The 17,367-nt window shown below is 42.6% G+C and overlaps 3 protein-coding genes across 4 annotated transcripts; 1 reads left to right on the top strand and 2 right to left on the bottom strand.

Moving 5' to 3' along the window:
• Positions 1-54: 54 nt before the first annotated feature.
• On the bottom strand, positions 55-4,546 carry LOC146361799 (uncharacterized). 2 transcript variants are annotated; one of them, XM_084920601.1, is made up of 5 exons: positions 4,255-4,546; positions 3,912-3,964; positions 3,693-3,827; positions 3,480-3,556; positions 55-331 (listed from the first exon to the last, which is right to left on the bottom strand). In XM_084920601.1, coding segments are annotated over exons 2-5 (330 nt in total). In that variant the 5' UTR covers positions 3,913-3,964; positions 4,255-4,546; the 3' UTR covers positions 55-214. The 2 variants fall into 2 exon arrangements, with proteins under 2 accessions (XP_084776727.1, XP_084776728.1); XM_084920602.1 differs by having other exon boundaries at positions 3,912-3,951.
• Positions 4,547-5,544: 998 nt separating this feature from the next.
• Positions 5,545-10,724, top strand: oaz1a (ornithine decarboxylase antizyme 1a). Its single transcript, XM_084921571.1, is given in 6 exon segments — positions 5,545-5,766; positions 8,717-8,783; positions 8,785-8,871; positions 8,964-9,139; positions 9,447-9,532; positions 10,113-10,724. Coding segments are annotated over 6 exon segments (666 nt in total). The 5' UTR covers positions 5,545-5,647; the 3' UTR covers positions 10,244-10,724.
• LOC146361797 (inactive tyrosine-protein kinase PEAK1) lies at positions 10,594-16,184 on the bottom strand. Its single transcript, XM_084921564.1, has 4 exons — positions 14,058-16,184; positions 13,773-13,897; positions 12,618-13,171; positions 10,594-12,314 (listed from the first exon to the last, which is right to left on the bottom strand). Exons 1-4 carry the CDS (start codon positions 14,120-14,122, stop codon positions 11,244-11,246), a joined length of 1,815 nt encoding a protein of 604 aa, XP_084777690.1. The 5' UTR covers positions 14,123-16,184; the 3' UTR covers positions 10,594-11,243.
• Positions 16,185-17,367: the final 1,183 nt, after the last annotated feature.

Raw genomic sequence — 17,367 nt, 5'->3', positions numbered from 1 at the left:
TTCATGTTAAGATATTTGATAATTAGTGATGCTAAAATGAATCAGATTTTGTCATTTTGAAAATATTTTTAATTGGAATAATGTTTCTGAGTGTTAAAGTTAAACTGTTAAAAGGATGAAATATAGCCTTCTCAAACTTGTGATAATTAAATGCAAAGTGTATTTAAAGTTCTGTATTCGTAGCCATACAGCTACATAAGCTACAGTATATGTTTTATGCTTTGATTTTGGGTTTCAGGATTGCTTTATTAGCAACTGGCTTCTTCCTTCTTCTAATCGCTCCGACTTCTTCAGATCCCCACCAACGGGTGAAGCTGTCCCATATGGAAATCTGGAGGCAGACAATGGGAGACAAGACACGTGTGATTCCATATCAACCAGCCCTAAATACTGTGGAAATCCTATACTGTTGCATAATAAAAATTCTCATTTATAATAATATTTGAGCACGTGATATTTAAAGAGATGATCCAAAGTCCAGTTTATTTTTGGTCCTCTGAGCTGTAGAGCTGTTTGTCCAGCTTGAGCAGTTTAGTGTGCATTTCCTAGATTTGGAGAAACCGGCTGTAGACGTTTCTGCTGTCTTTGGAACATTTATGAAAATTATTAAGCACACATCTTGCAGTACCAAAAATACAATAATGACTCTGTTAGTCTCAAAAATAGCGTTCGGCATCCATCACCCAAAGAAGTATACACTAACCTGTGATAGGCAAGGTTATTACTGTTAACTAAAACTAACTTGTTACGCCCCCCCTGCAGCCTCTAATCTCTTTGCAGTGGCAGTGCAAGAGTGTTCAGCTGTTGCTAATTGACCACACCTAATCAGGTGTGGATAAAGACATACTTGAGGCAAGTTTTCATGGAGGTGCACTAACCTATGGCTGTATCCCAATTCAGGGTCTGCAGCCTTATGGGCTGCATTTTAAGGCCGATTATGTCACAGCGACGCGACGAAGGTTGTCCCAATTCAAAGGCTGCTCGAAATGCGGCCCTCAAATGCGTCCTTCATTTCCCTGAATTTTAAGGATGTGGCGGTGTAGACTTCGTGGCCCAACATATCCCAGCATGCATAGCGCGGCGCTGGGTGTGGATAATTTTGCCGAAAAAAAACGGCGGATGAGGGGCGCCCGAAGAGTAATTTAAGTAAGTACTGAATATTATGTCACTTATTTATGTGCAAATGTTTAATAAGGAAGAACATTAAAACATTACTGTTGGCCACATGTCGACAAGGTTATGTGACATTAGTGACGTTTGTACTAACTTGGTTTTAAAGCCTTTACTTTAAAATATACGCCGTTCAATAGCTGACCTTAATCTTACAGAGAATGATCAAAGCTCACGTAGAAACAAACAAACAAATAAACAAAAGATTTTCTCCTTCATTTCTGTCAAACAATGCTGTATGAAACGTTTCCAGCTGTTAGTATCATGGTTGCTAGGCAACCTGGGCAGCGCGACAGAGGCTAGACCGTCCCATTTTACAAGCCTCGCACTTCCGGCCTTAGCGGTCTTTGAGTACGCGGCCCTTGTGGACCGTTAAGGCTGCGTACTTTAAGGCTGCAGACCCTGAATTGGGATACAGCCTTTGTCTTAGTGGTACCAGCTATTTTAGCTAACTTATCATATAATTTAAAATAAAAAATAAAATCTGGTGTTGGTCTCCATATTTATGTTGCAGCTTTTGAACTGGCTCGTAACATAACTAAAATTAAAATATAGAGGAAATATTGGAGTTTTAGCATCTGTTAATCTTGTTTAACCTGTAAATTGATGAGGTTTTGATAAACGTGTTTGAGACTTTGGATCTCTACCAGACAAAAACTTATAGTTTGATTGAAATAGATGTTCTGCTTTTTCTAAATCTTACCTCTGACATACAATAAAAGATAAAAACTAACACTGCACCGAATAAAAACTAAACTAAACATTTTCGAGCAGTAAAAACAAAAAGTCAAAATACAATAAAAACTTATTAGAGAATACAAAAAACTATAATAACTCTGGTGACAGGATGTAATCGTGGCGCCCCCCCTTCAGCTGAACTGCAGCTAGCTGCAAACCTCTTTTGGTTGGTATTTGTAATTCTCTCAAAGGAAAATACTTTCAGCATGAAACTGCTCACAACAGTCTCATTAAGGCATACATCTCCAAAAATGGGAAAATCACACCGAAATAGTCCAGATGGGTGCACAGATGATGTCATCTAGACACGGGATGCACTCTGATGTCTTTAACGCTTAAAAATGTGTGGAAGAATCAGAAACATGTGACCTTGATTGTAGAACATAGCAATCTCGATGTATGTAAAATAAGATACACTTCTAATGTTGTTCTTTTAACACACAGAAGCTCCAAATGCTGTTCACTGCTGTAGTCTACAGGATCACCAGGCAGCTCTGCTCAGTACACCAACACGTGCACCTTACACAGTGTTTCATGCTTTATGCTTTGGGTTGAACAGATACTGCTGTTGTCAGTCTTGCAAAACTTTATTTTTTCAGCCATGAGAGGGTAGGTTTGCTCATTCAGTCTTTAAAAAAGAGGAATAAAATTGTTTAAACCGGTAAGATTACATGTAAGGGGAGTATGGAGCCATCCAGTGGTTCATCAGCTGTGTGTTGACCGGGTATTTGTTAATTCTCAGCCATACAAACGGACACTTTACGGTTCCCTTATTTCCAAATCTGACAAAGACTTTCTTAAAATCTCTGTGAACTTACAGCAGGCCCATTATTCTCCATTTTGCCCTGTTTATCCTACTGTTGTTACTTTATGATGCCAGGAGAAGCAGATATCACTAATATGGCCCTCTCAGACTGATAGCTTGTCACTGAGATGCTTGAACACCAAGAGAAGAAGATGGATTACGGCTTTAAAGGCAGAAAAGCTAAAATGGCTCATTTCACACAGCGGATGAACTGAAGGGTTGCCCCATTAAAGGATAATGTTTAAGATATATGATTAAAAGTCCAAGTACTAAAATACCGAGCTGGAAATGAGCACGACTCTGTATTCAGCTGTGGCTGATCCAGAAAACCGAGTAAAAAACTTTACTGTCGATCCATCCATCCACTTTCCTCCGCTTAACTGGGGCTGGGTCGCGGGGGCAGCAGCCCAAGCAGAGAATCCCAGAACTCCCTCTCCCCAGCCACCTCCTCCAGCTTATCCAGGGGAACACCAAGGCGTTCCCAGGCCAGGCGAGAGATATAATCTCTCCAGCGTGTCCTGGGTCTGCCCCGGGGCCTCCTTCCTGTGGGACCTGCCCGGAAATCTCACCGAGGAGGCGCTCAGGGGGCATCCTTGTCAGATGCCCGAACTACCTCAACTGGCTCCTTTCGATGTGGAGGAGCAGCTGCTCCTCCACATCGAAAGGAGGAAAACTTTACTGTATCTGTAAATTACACATAAAATCACCCTCAGTCTTTAAACAAGAACAGTTGCAGGCTAACTGACAGAATCACGAGAAACCATACCTGTGTTATTGAAGCACTCTGCAGACTTCCAAAGAAAGACCACGCACCTGTCTCTTCAACAAAATAGTCCAGAGCATCTAGAAAACACAATCACACGAAAGACTGAGAGCGTGTTACACAGAAGCTGTCGGCTGTTACAAATCACAGCAGTCTGTCAGAAACAAGCTCAAAACATGTCTGTTGTGGGTAAAGAGACAGTGCACTGGCACTCACCATGCACTTCGTTAACTCCTGAGCTCACCAGTAGCACAACCAGCGCCGCCACTAAACAGCGGTTCACAGTGAATCCTTTCCACGGATTTGGAACATCGCTCAGATTTTCAATGCACAGAATCCGCTCATAAGACACTGCAGACAGACACGAGTCAGACGCATTTAGTCCATGCTCAGTTTCATCAGTCTGGTGGCTGTTTAGTGAAACATGTGTCTTACTCGTGAAGCCTTCAGACAGGCCTGCTCCAGCTTCTTAAGGCTGAAAAATAACACTGCAAGATGAGGAAAGATTCGGTAGGACTGTGTGGTTGAGATTTAGTAAAATAGCAGTACACAGAATACACAGAATGATCACACGTGGGGTTTGTATAATCCTCGATATCTTATATCTGTGATCATATTCCACTTTCCCCTGTACTGCCTTTTGCACCCTCTTCCAAGCCACACACTAACATGTGACACTAACACAGCTTAAAATAGGCACACGCAGCTCTTTATAAAGACAAATATGGAGCTCAGGGTTTAGTTTGATACGAACCTCTGGACAGAAAAATATGCTTACCTGATTTTCAGTTGTGCTTAACCACAGAGGTGAGGGATAGTAGAGCTGTGCTGCTGCAGTTGTGTACACGCTCTGCACCTGCTTCTTTGCTTGATTGACAGGCACGGGTGTGAAAACAGGGAAAGGGACACTCAAACTTAATAGCAGTAAGCCAGTAGGTGAACGAGGATTAGCAACACCCGCCTTCCAGTGCCATGAACACTCCTACTCCTCCACAGCTCAGAGGCAGATAAGCCAGAGTTACCAGGGTGGTTTAAAAGTTTACTTAATTATGAGGAGGTCCTAAAACACAACACATTGTTAAAAGTTCATCACATAATAAATTAGTCTCAATTCATTGATTCTGAATGTTACTAAATTCACATGACACTGATGTGTATGATTGGGAACCTGCTGTCTCAGTGTATTGCTGTATATAGTGTCAATAAAGGCATCATCAGCAGTAATAACTTCTCCTTCTTCTTTCAATTCTTCTTTTGGCTGCTCCCTTCAGGGGTCACCACAGCACATCATCTGCATCCATGTCATCCTTTACCTACCATCGTCCTGTCACATCAACTCTCTGCAGGCCTTCCTCCGGCCTGGCAGCTCAATTTTTAACAGCATTTGTCCAGTATATCCATATCCCTGCTCTGCACATATCCAAACTTTGTCTGAAAAAATTACTCAACCGGAGCAGTCCAGTCTTTTTGATCAGCAATAATAACCTATTACTCAAATATGTACTCGGCTAAACCATGGTCTACTGTACCACTGCACATGGTTGAAATGACATTAAAGCCACTTGACTTGGCAAAAATGATACAACTCAATTCTATTTTTTGGGATAAATTATATATATAAAACAAAAGACAAATAGAAAAAGCTATGCTAATTCTACACAAAACAAGACCGTCTGTACCAGGGGTACGCAGTAAGTAGGTAAAATTTATTTATATAGCGCTTTTCATAGATAAAAAAATCACAAAGTGCTTTACAGTACAAGAAATGGAAATACGAAACAATGTAACAGTAAATAAAACAGCAAGGTAAACCAATGAAAAAACAATAAAAACAACGTAAGAACAAATTAATCAAAAGCTTTTCTATATAAAAATGTCTTCAGCTGTTTTTAAAAGATGTGCCCAATCTAAAGCCAAATCTAAAGCCCAATGTATTACTACTTAGATATTCTTTTGTGATATAAATCTTTTTATACTGTACGCGTTGTTTTATTGTTGTATATTTTATTACACCGTGAAGTGACGGTGCTGAGTAACTGCGTCACATTTCGACGGTAAACGTCAGACTGACAGAACACGCCTCTGCCAAATACCGCAGCTCCCCGCTTGTTAGCCCAGCATACGGTGAAGAGGAGAGGACAGAGGGAGCAGCTGGTGTGGACGCTGGCCGGATGGTTAAATCTAACCTACAGACGATTTTGAATAGTCACTGTTTTGCTAGAGAAAAAGAGAGAAACTTACCCGAGATGCCTGTTATCGAGAAGTCCAGTAATAAACCTGAAAGTGAAAGGTATGTTGTGGTCCGTGTCAGCTGCTCTCAGTGAGCTAAGCTAAGCTACGTTTAAAAACCGCGGCCTTGCTTTCGCATACGCTGTGGGGCGACTAGCACAGCCTTTCATGTTTACATAACAGCGACACTTATTTCAGTTGACATTTCTAGAGAACATTATTAATCACGGGCAGCTTCTTTCAATTCCATAAAAGATGCATATTAATCACCTTAAATACACCGTAGTACCGGGATTATGACCAAAATGTTAGAAGTGACAGCGCTGCTTTGGTAGCTTCACAGATGCTAACGCGTCAGCTAATATGTCAAACGCCACAGGTTCGCGTTATCGATGGCTGGGCTAACGTGTCGTAAGGTTTTCTATTAAGACCTGGTTGCGACTAGAATTGTAATTTATAACATTTAAAATACAAATTCTGCGTGTTAAAAAGCGGAATAAGAGTGTTTTATCATTACTAGGTGTGTTTCCCCTTTAAATATTAGCGTAGACATTTAAGCTAAATGCTAGCTCTTTAGCATTAGGTAATCTGACGGATGCGTTCATATTTTCGTCCTTGGCAATGAAAATGATCAATGGCTTTGAAACCATGTTACTATCTTTTTTGATGTGGCTTTTGTGATGTAGAACTAGTACGAAATTTATTGCGCGGGGTTATGTAAAGTTAGCTAACGATGTAGTTAAAATGATGGCTGTACGGATTAATTCGTGGTTTCGGGGATTTTCTTATTTATTTATATATTTTATTTTATTTTTTTCTTTTCGCCCTTCTGAACCCACGATAAGACACCCAGTAACTTCTGGAAAACACGGGTTCCAGGTGGGCGGACAGGGAATGCGTTTTACCGACGTTCAGAAGAACCTTTGTAATGTTTTTAATCAGATTCGGTTTGATTTATGCGAGCTGCTGCGGGGCCATTCTTCAGCCAGCCGTGTGCCTGTTTGGGTGCAGTTAAAGTACCGATTGACTGGAAGTGAGGAGACTGGTGGGGGTGGATGCCTCGAAACTGGTTGTTAGCGATTAACCCAGTCTGGTGGTCGGTTGTGGTTGCACCACTCGTGCCCTGACAGGATTTGTTGACGCGCTCTGTTTGTGCTGTTCTATAGTGTTTGAGGCGCTCATAGGAAATTTCCACTGCGGGGGAGGAGGGATGGAGGGGGGCAGGGTGGGTGCTGTATGGGGAATTTTGGAAGTTATGGCCTACACACAAATCTTGATGTATTTTTGCTTCTCGTGGCAACTAGTTGGTTGGATGTTGGATATAGTTATGTAATTGTCATGGTTAGATATTATGTATGTATATTATATAATAGTGTTTCTCTTTAAGCCAAAGCTTGAAAAAATGGCTTTATGAATATGCTGACACAGAGCTATCATGTGCGATAAGGCTGGTTTAACATCCACATCTTCCAATAATAAAGCATGCATTAAAATAACATCTATTATAGCAGCTAATAGCCTCCCCCCCTCCCAAGGTAAAAAAAGTCTGTTACCTTAAGAGAAGGCTAGGCCTTTTCTTTTCATTCTTTTCATCTTTGACCACCTGATAAAATCAAAGGTATTTAAACTTGTGCAAATTTAACCCCGCATTAAAGACTGTTACCTTTTTAACCTGCTAATTTTTCTTTTGTTGAAAGCCAGAACGTGTTAGGTGAGCTAAAAAAAACCCCACATTGCAAATGTCATACTACATTAAAGAGTCTCATTATAACAGTGCAGGCTAGAACATGAGATTAAAGATGATTCTCTGCTAGATGGATGCATGAGGTTTAGTGCAGATGTCCTTTACAATGATGTTCATTTACAGCAGACTCTCCTACAAACACTATTCACGGCAGCTGTTTTTATTAAGATGACCCCCAGGGTGTCATTGTGCGGTGCTGCCTACTGTTCACATGTCAGTCTCAAAGAACGCTAAAGGCAGAAACTGACTGAGAACTTCGTGTTCTCTTTAAATCGCAGGGAGGAGGCGTTGAGGGGTTCTGCAAGGATGGCAAGTGGCTTCCTTTCCTAATCTGATTACTGGATTTAGGGAGTAACTGCATTTGGTTAAAATCCCAATCCTCTGTGAGATCACAAGTTGAATATTACACACTGCGAATGACACTGGTTTCCGCACCTCTACTCAACATGTAGCGCATTGGTGGCATTTGCGTAAGAGAGCATCTCTGTGTGTGATGGTGTTTGCGGTGCTGTTATTTTTGTTCCTAATAGAATCCCAGTGAACAGGCCTTTGCTCAAAGCTGTAAATGTATGCAGTCACAGCAAGCTAAATCTGAGGAGTGCTGTGACACAGCGCTGGATTATAACGGCTGTTGAGTATTGTTTATCCCCGTCTCTTAAACTGGAGCTACACATGAGTGAAGGGCTAAAGTAGGCTAGTGGCTAGAGGAAAAAAATAGCCCGTTCTTCTGGCAGGTTTCCTGTGAGAACCGTGGAACAAGCTTAAAGTGACCGCAGCAGAAGTGTGCCTGACAAACGTTAGCTTTCTGAAGTTTTCTTCCTTTCCCACATGAGCCGTAGCCTCGATGTGTCTTTGTGAGACAAAAGCAAACAATTTCTCATAGTTGGTGGTCAATATTTGACTGACAGCTGACAGAAAATTGCTAACAGTTTAAGTGAGGCATCAGTGATGTGGTGGTGTGACATAAACCACTTCTCCTTTCCGTTACGTGTTCCTCATCCGTCGGCACGTCATGCACGCATCTGTGCTCAACATAGGAACGGTTATTGATTGAACCGGTTCCCCCAGTCTTGTGCTTTTGTGTCTGAAGACTCACTCGGGGTTAGCAAATGTTTTACTGCAGTATCGCAGATGAGTCACTCGGCAGTTTAATGTGTGCCGAACCTGCTGCTTATAAAGAGTTTGGTTTGTGTTTGGTAGCAGAATCTCGACTGAATACCCAGCTCATGATGGTTCTATCTGTGTGTGCGTTTGTTTCGCTATCCAGTATCTCCAGTCCTTTGAGGTGCTCCCGCTGTTGCAGTAACCCGTGTCCGGGGCCTCTGTGGTGCTCCTGATGCCCCTCTCCCACCCCTGAAGATCCCAGGTGGGCGAGGGAATGACCAACGGGATCGCAATCTTTCAGCTAAGCTGTTCTATTCTGTAAGTGATGAAAGCTTAAAAAGAAATACAGAAATTTTCCTGCTGGTATGTGCAATTTCATTTTTAACATAACCTAAACTACACTTTCCCAGGATGCTCAGTTGCTGGTTCTTGAGGAGCCTTCCCCTGCCAATAGCAGAGTGCGCTTCTTACTCTTTGAGCCCCGGCGCTCCGAAGGAAAGCACTGTGTATGGAGGGCGGCGCTGAAAGGAGGAAACCTGTACGTTGAAATCCCTCCTGGAGCTTTGCCCGAGGGCAGCAAAGACAGGTGAGCAGGCAAAACTTGTTTGCAAGTGATTCAAGTAAGAGGAAATAGACCAGACACTTTTACTTACTGGTAACTGCTAAAGCAGAAACACACATCTACTCGTGTTTCCTGATGCAGTATATAGGCAGGAATAATAATATTCACATCCACACTGGAAACAAAATCTTAAAAGCAAAAATGGTATTTGGAAAAAAAATAAAAATAAACAAAGGGCCTCTAATCTTTGGGTGAAATGTGCTCTGCCTCAAATTATTAACAACCCTCTGACAAAACATTAACCCTTCTTGTTTGCTCTGTTTCTTTCCAGTTTTGCCCTTCTGCTGGAGTTTGCAGAAGAGCAGCTGCAGGTTGACCACGTTTTCATCTGTTTTCATAAGAGCCGTGATGATAGAGGTGAGGGTTTTGTTTGTTTTTTCTTTGATGCAAATTAAAACTGTTAACGCTTTATATAAAATCCTGAGCTATATCAGGAAACCGAGTAATGTTTTTGTTGTTAAGCATGTTTTAAATGCATACTGCCTGCAGATGTTATGAACCTCATTACCTCTTCACACTAGTTTCCAGACCTGTAATAAATGTGCGATATACTGCTCACGACTCCAAAAATAAGTAGCACTGGACTCAGGCCAGACTCTTCGTTAAAGAGCTCAGATGTTGCAACACGTGCCGGATGTTTCTGAGCACAGTCTTGCTGACTTATCTAATAATTAACTAACTTACTCATGTTATGCAGACTAATGTCCAGCGTACCACCACAGATGCTGTTAGTGAACAGTGTGACATTATGAAATGTCACGGGTGTGTTGATTCTAAAATCTGGTCCAAGTCCGTACTGATGTGTTTACAGTGCTGAGAGCTTTTCTCTGCACGGTGCTTTTCAGCACACTCACAGCGGCAGTGTCGTGTCTATATGTTCATGGAAGATGAGCTGCTTTTGCTCTGTTCTGATCTCTCCTTGTGTTGTCCTCCATAGCATCCCTGCTGCGTACATTCAGTTTCCTGGGCTTTGAGATTGTGAGACCAGGTCATCCCCTCGTCCCTTCCCGCCCTGACGCTTTCTTCATGGCTTACAGCATCGAGCGTGACTCTTCAGATGATGATTAAAATTACGCTGAGCAGTTACAAATCTTTTTTTTTTGTTTTGTTTTGTTTTTTATTTCAATCCACAACCACATCTTTGTAATTTTGTTTATAAAAATGTCATCCAAGCTCAGTATGGTTGAGGTGTGTTTTACCTGCCACGTGCTGTGTTTCATTACGATTTGCACTAGGGTAAGATGTTAATATGTCAGGAATGTAAATCAAGCGACACGTAATATTTGGGCAATGCACCCTTACTGCTGTGATACTTTCCCCGATGTGTAGTGTTGGCTTCCTGCTCGTTCTCTCTAAACCCTCATCATCTCAAATATATTTATGAGTTTAAATTGAGCTTACTCAAGTAATTAGAAATGTTTTCATATAGATTTCAGTTGATTCTCCTGTTGATTTTTTTTTTAATGTGTGCATGATTTTAATTTGTTTCGATACACTTGATAGGGACGTGCATGTTGTAACTGTACTAAATAAAAGTGCTCACCTTAAACTGTGGTTTCTGTGGTGTCATGAAACATAATTACGCCCTCTAAAAGGAGAAAGCATTTAGTTGTGTTAGCCAAAGCTAGAGCCAGTAGTAGTTGTGTAAGCTCCTGGCTGCATTTTGTAACGTCTTGATTTGGGATACGGGGAATAAGGTCGATCCCCTTCAGAAAGTCAACAACTTGCATAAAGTCGCATTCATTTACACACAGTATTTTTGTGAAGGTCTTGAGAACAGAAACCATGCCCCACCTTCACACCTTTTTTTTTTTTTTTAAACTTGAAACCCACCCAATAACTAGAGAGAAGTAAAGTGTACAGACAAAAACTGACACGAGTCAAATGAAGCTGACAAAACAGCCTTTTTTTAAAAACCAGTGGGGTCTTTTTAATAGACTAGTTTTACATTATGAAGTGCAGCACATGAACACTTGATAAAGGAGAATGCACTGAAGTGGATTATTCCTCAATCTGGACTGTTTTTCACTTTCAGTCGGGTGATAACGACAGACTCCTTTGATATCGACTATAGACGTTGCTCAACGTTCACTCTGTGCCACAGCTCATTGGCTACACTAGCAACTGTTTCAGAGTCTGTAAAGGACAGATACTGCAAGCGCATACAGTCCTCCCAGTCCAGAAGAGACCGATCCTCGATCAGCCCCTTTTCGGCCAACTTCATAACCAGCAGCGCCCGCTTGACTGTCAGCCAGTTATGTATAACGGTGGTTGCAGGGCCTCCTTGGTTGAAGATAGAGACGTGTGGGCCCCAGAGGAGCACCTGAAGCATGGCTACCATGTCCACCATCTGAGCCCCGCTGTCGCTCTCAAGCAGAGAGGACAGATGAAGAAGCCCTTTTTGGTAGGAGGATTTGCAAACATCTGGTACTGAACCCGGAGATGTCGCACTCTCTTGCCAGCAGGCCTGGATTAAAGCTGTAATTTGAGATTTGATGGAGGTGAGGGGTTGAGCGAAAGTCTGTGGCTTTAGCACCACACGAGGACAGCCTCTGGTCCTCCATAACGTCTGAATCTTCCCTTTTTCTGGAGTGTTTACCCACTCCGTTTCTTCCTTCTCCTCAGAGGCGTCCTCATTCAAGTTGTTTTCTGCCTTGTCCCTCTTCCCATCGGGCCACACTAGAAGGATCTCCTGGGGTTTGAGCTCGGCTGCAGTGCCTCTCTTACTGTATAGATGCTGCGTACCCATTAATATCTGCAGCAACAGAGCACACACCTGTCTATAATAACGCACAGAGTCTGTGCTCTGCAGCGAGCTGCTGTCTTTAACAAAATCGTCCAGGCTGGCATGTGGCAGGTCTCTTTCCACGCTCACGGCCTGGCCTTTCTGGAGGAAAGACTGAACTGTGAGCTTGCAGAGGTTCGTGGCTTCTGCTGCACGCTCAGTGCTGCTTCCACCTGGTGGATTAGCAGGAGTGCAGTCTGACCTTGGGTTAGGAGAGCCTGCTGCGGGATCTCGAGTTTCACTGGTTCTGTAGCTGTTGCTGGATGGGAAATAAGTAATAACATCTCGCATGTTGACGTGTGGCGGCTGCCGCTGGATTTGAGCGGAGAAAACCTCATCAGTGTGTTTGTGTACCTGCACAGAGAAGCAGCAATCAAACCACTGAAGTGCCGAGTGATAAATATGTCAAAAAAAGTCGATTCTGCTGCAGCCGTGGGTATACTATAGTTCAGAGGAAGTGTTTTTGCCACCACAAGCCATTGTAGCACTTGCAAGTGCTGATAGAGATCATATTTGTTTTACTGGTTGCTATGAGCAACATTCCTACCACTTGGTTTTGCAGACAATTTCAAGGGAAATGTAACAACTACAAATCACAACATGCACACAGAGCTGGTTGTAAACTATGCAAAATGAATAAAAGACATGCAACATTACCCTTAAACCGAGCACTCTCTGTGGGAACTTTGGGCTGTGCAGGCTGTAGTAAGTCATGTTTCCAATCTGCTTTGGCTGGCTGTCCTCAGGCAAGAGGAAATCCTGAGGCTGGTATGAGCTCACATCCCTTTTAGAGCCCTCTAGCAGATTCCTTGCCTCCACAGTCTGTGCCATGCTTCTAAGAAAGAGTAGATGGCGATGCTGAATCCCATGAGAAACAACCCCCTGGTCGACAAAGCTGTGGAAGATGTAGGGAAGATCTTCGTCCGGAGTGTCAAACGACAGCTGGGAGAAGGACACTACGGAGACAGGACTGCTCGTGGATGGTTTAAACTCTTCTAGCTCCTCTGAGAAAAAAAGATCTTGTTTGGGTGCCATTATGTACAGCGGATTATCAAAGTTCTGGGGGAATCTTTGCAGAGGAGAAAAGGGTGACGTGTGAGGCAACGAAGGCACATGGGTGGGCGGGAGGGATAAAGCACGATGTAACCTCTTCTTCGGGACAGGCGGTGGGTTGATATCAGAGTAAAATCTCTCCAGGTGTCTGCACGGATCTGAGCAACACCATCAGAGGAATTAAAGTCAGACAACAACAGCAGGCAAAGAAGGGGAAGTAGTTTAAACACAATACAGAGACACACTGAGGTAAAATAGTTTTGTAAAACAGACATACTGCTGAAACTGCACTTATGTTTACAAAAACAACACTGACTGTTCATGAGCTGATCGGTAAGGGTTGGCTCAATAAATGGGAATATTTTAAGAATGTACTTCATTATTAATTGTTTAGTAGTAGTTTCTTTTTCTGGTGCAGCCTACTTAATATGAAACTGAATGCATGTGGCCCAGAGAAAGTTTGACACTCCTATTTGAGAGGAACTTGCTTGCATAACACAATCACACCTCCAAAGGAGTCATTCAGTATAAGGACATTTACCCTGTTTGCCTTTTCAGTGAAAGTAAAAGTTTTGTAAGGTGACTTCCTCTCGAGTTCTCATGAACTGAAAGGCGAACTGAGAAAAAAGAACCAGATGTAATAGTATTTTTTTTTCCCATCACACCGAGCCATATACTTCAGTAATCAGTAAACCACAGTGCTATTTGCCTAATTTATTGTTGCAGAGATATTTTGGTGTCATCGTTCTCCAAACCTACCGTAGCGTTGGTGTATGGGGCACTGGGCTGCATTGCAGTCGGTGGGTTCAGGAAAGACATCGTTGTATGCGGAACTTTGATGCTGTGGTACCACAGGGCTGCAGTCAGACTCCACGCTGGAATGCCTGAGGAAATACATGCAATTGCAATATATGCACAGCAAAAGCTGCCTGCTGCTCCATTGTCAGGTTTGGGTGTGGAGTGAAAATATTATTAAAATTCAACGAAAAACATGTCAAAAGGAGCCATAAAAGTTTCTCCTTCTGACAGAAAGATAATGCTTACCTGTGCTGTTTGACAGGCAGTGCCGGCGGCTGCTCGTCCACTCTGCTGCTTGAAGCAGACGCCATCGGGAATCTAACACCTAACCCGCTCTTCCGCTTCTCTCACACTTTGCTTTTGTCACTGAACTGAGTGCATGTGAAGCTCAGGGGGCCAGCTCAGTCAGTATAAAACACTTCCCATCCGCTTCAGTTACTCCCCCTGCTGCGTTTCGCTGCCTCTCACAGTCACACACGTGTAGTCGCACATTTTTAAAGCAAACTTGTGTCTTCTTGAGGCTGCCCTGCTTATCTTTCGTTCTAATCGTTTCTAGTTAGACTTTGAGGTTGGCACTGGAAAAGTTATGTCTGTTCTGAGGGCAAAGCTGCTCTCTGAGCTAACCTCAGCTTGTCAAAATGGGGAAGAGCAGTTACAGCGGAGCCCCTTCAGCATGCACTCATTTTTGCTCCCTTCTGTCAGTTGCAGTTGATCTGCATGTGCTGTTTAGGTTTTCTCATGTGCCCGATGCACTTGTAGCTTTCATGCATGCACTGCTCTCTGAAGTACTTGCTACCGCTGGTTTAAATGGAAGGAAAACATATTTGTGCAGGTGGAAACACCAAATAACTGCCTTCTGATAAACATCTGCCCGTGTTTCTGTTGGTGTTCCTTAAACCTCTTTGAATGAATGTCTGGAATATAATCTTAACTTGATCCAGGGATAGTTTACTGATCACAAATACAGACACTACAGTGCACCTGAAGAGAAAACAGTGCGACAGGAAACACAGGAAATTCATATTCATATTCTGATTACATAAATGACTGCAGAAAGTTTAATCTTACAACCGCACTCTGCCAGCACAGAAAAACAACCGTGTGACAGCATCAACACCTGACTACAGGGGACAAGGTTTGATTATTTAGGTAGGCGTGATGAAACGTGTGTGATGCAACTGATAAACGGAGACATGTATGAAACCCTCCTCACATGCACACACATGCACACACATGCACACACATGCGCACACACAGGTTGCTGTATGATATTTTAATCTCTGTGTGCAGCTGGTTTCTGCACCATGAAGCTGCCTTAACGTAGTCCTATCCCAGAATGCCTCTGGGTAAAAGCAGTTTTTCAGTATCTGTTATATTTACACTCACTGCAGCAGTCAGCAGGTCACTGATAAACACATGTAACAGCGTGTAATCATGGCTGACTGTGGAGTCCGTGGAGGCTTTCAGCACGGTGGCGGTGATGAAGGCCGTTAGTGCTGAATCTCTTTCTGTGTTTTCAGTGAAAGTAACCAGACCAATTTCTTTTGAATTTTCACTTCTGTCTGAGAACTGAAATGAAGAAGGACGCGCACATCAGAGGGTCACAAATACAATGTGGGTCACGCTGCCTCATTCCTGCCAAACTAACACTCCTCAGCTGACATTTAACTTTAAAGCCAGTGTACTTACACAGTGTCAAAACGAGAATGCCCAAAATATCTGAGCTCATCTGGATTAAAATATCTTCTGGTTTGATTTCTTTTAAATCTCCCAACTCAACCCAAAATCCAGATGTCACTGTGCATCCAGTCTTATGTATGCATCCAGAAAAACCACATTTCAAAAAACAAACTCATCTGTGTGTCATAGAATGAAATAAGTATTTGGTCCCCAAGCAAAGCATGAGTTAAGAAACCCTTGTTGGTGAGAACAGCAGTGAGATGTTTCTTGTTGTTGCTCAGGAGGATTTTGGCCCACTCCTCTTTAAATCAATTCAATTTTATTTATACAGCACCAAATCACAACAACAGTCGCCTCAAGGTGCTTTATATTGTAAGGCAGACCTTACAATAATACATACAGAGAAAAACCCAACAATAATATGACCCCTATGAGCAAGCACTTTGGTGACAGTTGGAAGGAAAAACTCCCTTTTAACAGGAAGAAACCTCCAGCAGAACCAGGCTCAGGGAGGGGCGGCCATCTGCTGCGACCGGTTGGCATGAGAGAAACTCTCTGAATCTTTTAGGTTTCTGGGTTTCTAGGTTGCTTTATCAAACACGAAGGTTTAAAGTCTCTTGAAAGTAGAGAAGGTGTCTGTCTCTTGAATCAAAACTGGGAGCAGGTTCTCATTTTACTTTTAAATGTCATACAAACCACAAGTAAACCAGCAGTCTGAGAGCGAAGAGCTCTGTTGGGATAATAAGGTACCATGAGGTCTGTCTATACATCTCTTTCTTTTCCCTGTCAGTACACTCACTGTGGTGTTTTGGATTGACCTGATAAAATGAATAGTTCAGCCTAGAAGTAATGAATGCGTGTTTCTCAGCATCGCTCTGAGACAGGAAATACAAACATCTCTCTTGCATCTGCATAAGGTGACTTTAACCCACGCACAAGGACAACATGCAAACTCCACAGTCAGCACATGTTAAAATAAAGCAAAAAAGAAAGAAAAAAAAGTCAACTAATAATATTCAGCTTTTGTTTGTATTGTTATATTGACCAGTGGAGTCCAATTTAAGAAACATACAATAACAACACAATAAAAATACATTCAGATGGACCGCGATATGAACCTCTCCAACTTGTTTTATTTTAATCAACACAGATGTTCTGCGTGTCTTTTTTTCTTTCATCTCCTCCTGTTTTACTTTCATTAAAGCTGAAACCCCTGTTTGCCACGAGGAACGGCCTAAATCATGCACAGAAGCAGCACGGCGGATGATTTTAAATTTAGATCACCTTTATCTATTCCCGTGTTCAAGGGTCAGCCTTGTGTTTCCCTCGCCCTCGGCTTAGATAAGGGTACTCTGGGCCATAATGATATTTACCTGCTTAATTTCAGTGTGTGGGAGGGTTAAGGACGCATGCTCCAAGGATGTATTAGGCGACCAGCGGTCTCTTTGTATGCTAAAGAGCAAGCGCTTGGTTCATCTGGCAGAAGGACGCATTCAGCGCTGCAGGACTCAGGGCTCATAAATATGTGTTCAGCGAGGAAGTGAATAGGAGCAGGCAAACTGAGAGTGACTGACATTTAAGCGGTAGAGGAATCCATTAACCTTAACCTCACGGGTGATGTGGAATATCCTCAGTGAATCTTAAAGGTGATCTTCCTCTGTGCTCAGCTCTAGACTTTGAACTCTTTGCGAAACAAACCACTTCTGCTTTGTGTCTGGTTGTATTAACCAATCATGTCTGAGTTTTAGTTGCATGCAGGTATACAGACAAACTGTCTCGAAACCTTGTGACGATAAGCTTTAAAAAAAATTCTCAGGATTCAATGTGTGCAATGACAAGCAGACAGAAGAGGAAGTGTTTACCAGACGTGCGGTGG

The sequence above is a fragment of the Perissodus microlepis genome, chromosome 23, assembly GCF_051167445.1.
Source record: "Perissodus microlepis isolate ML-2025 ecotype Zambia chromosome 23, ASM5116744v1, whole genome shotgun sequence".
NCBI classification, from domain to species: Eukaryota; Metazoa; Chordata; class Actinopteri; order Cichliformes; family Cichlidae; genus Perissodus; species Perissodus microlepis.
The sequence above is the reverse complement of the archived record's forward strand: the minus strand, read 5'-3'. Positions and strand labels throughout refer to the sequence as shown.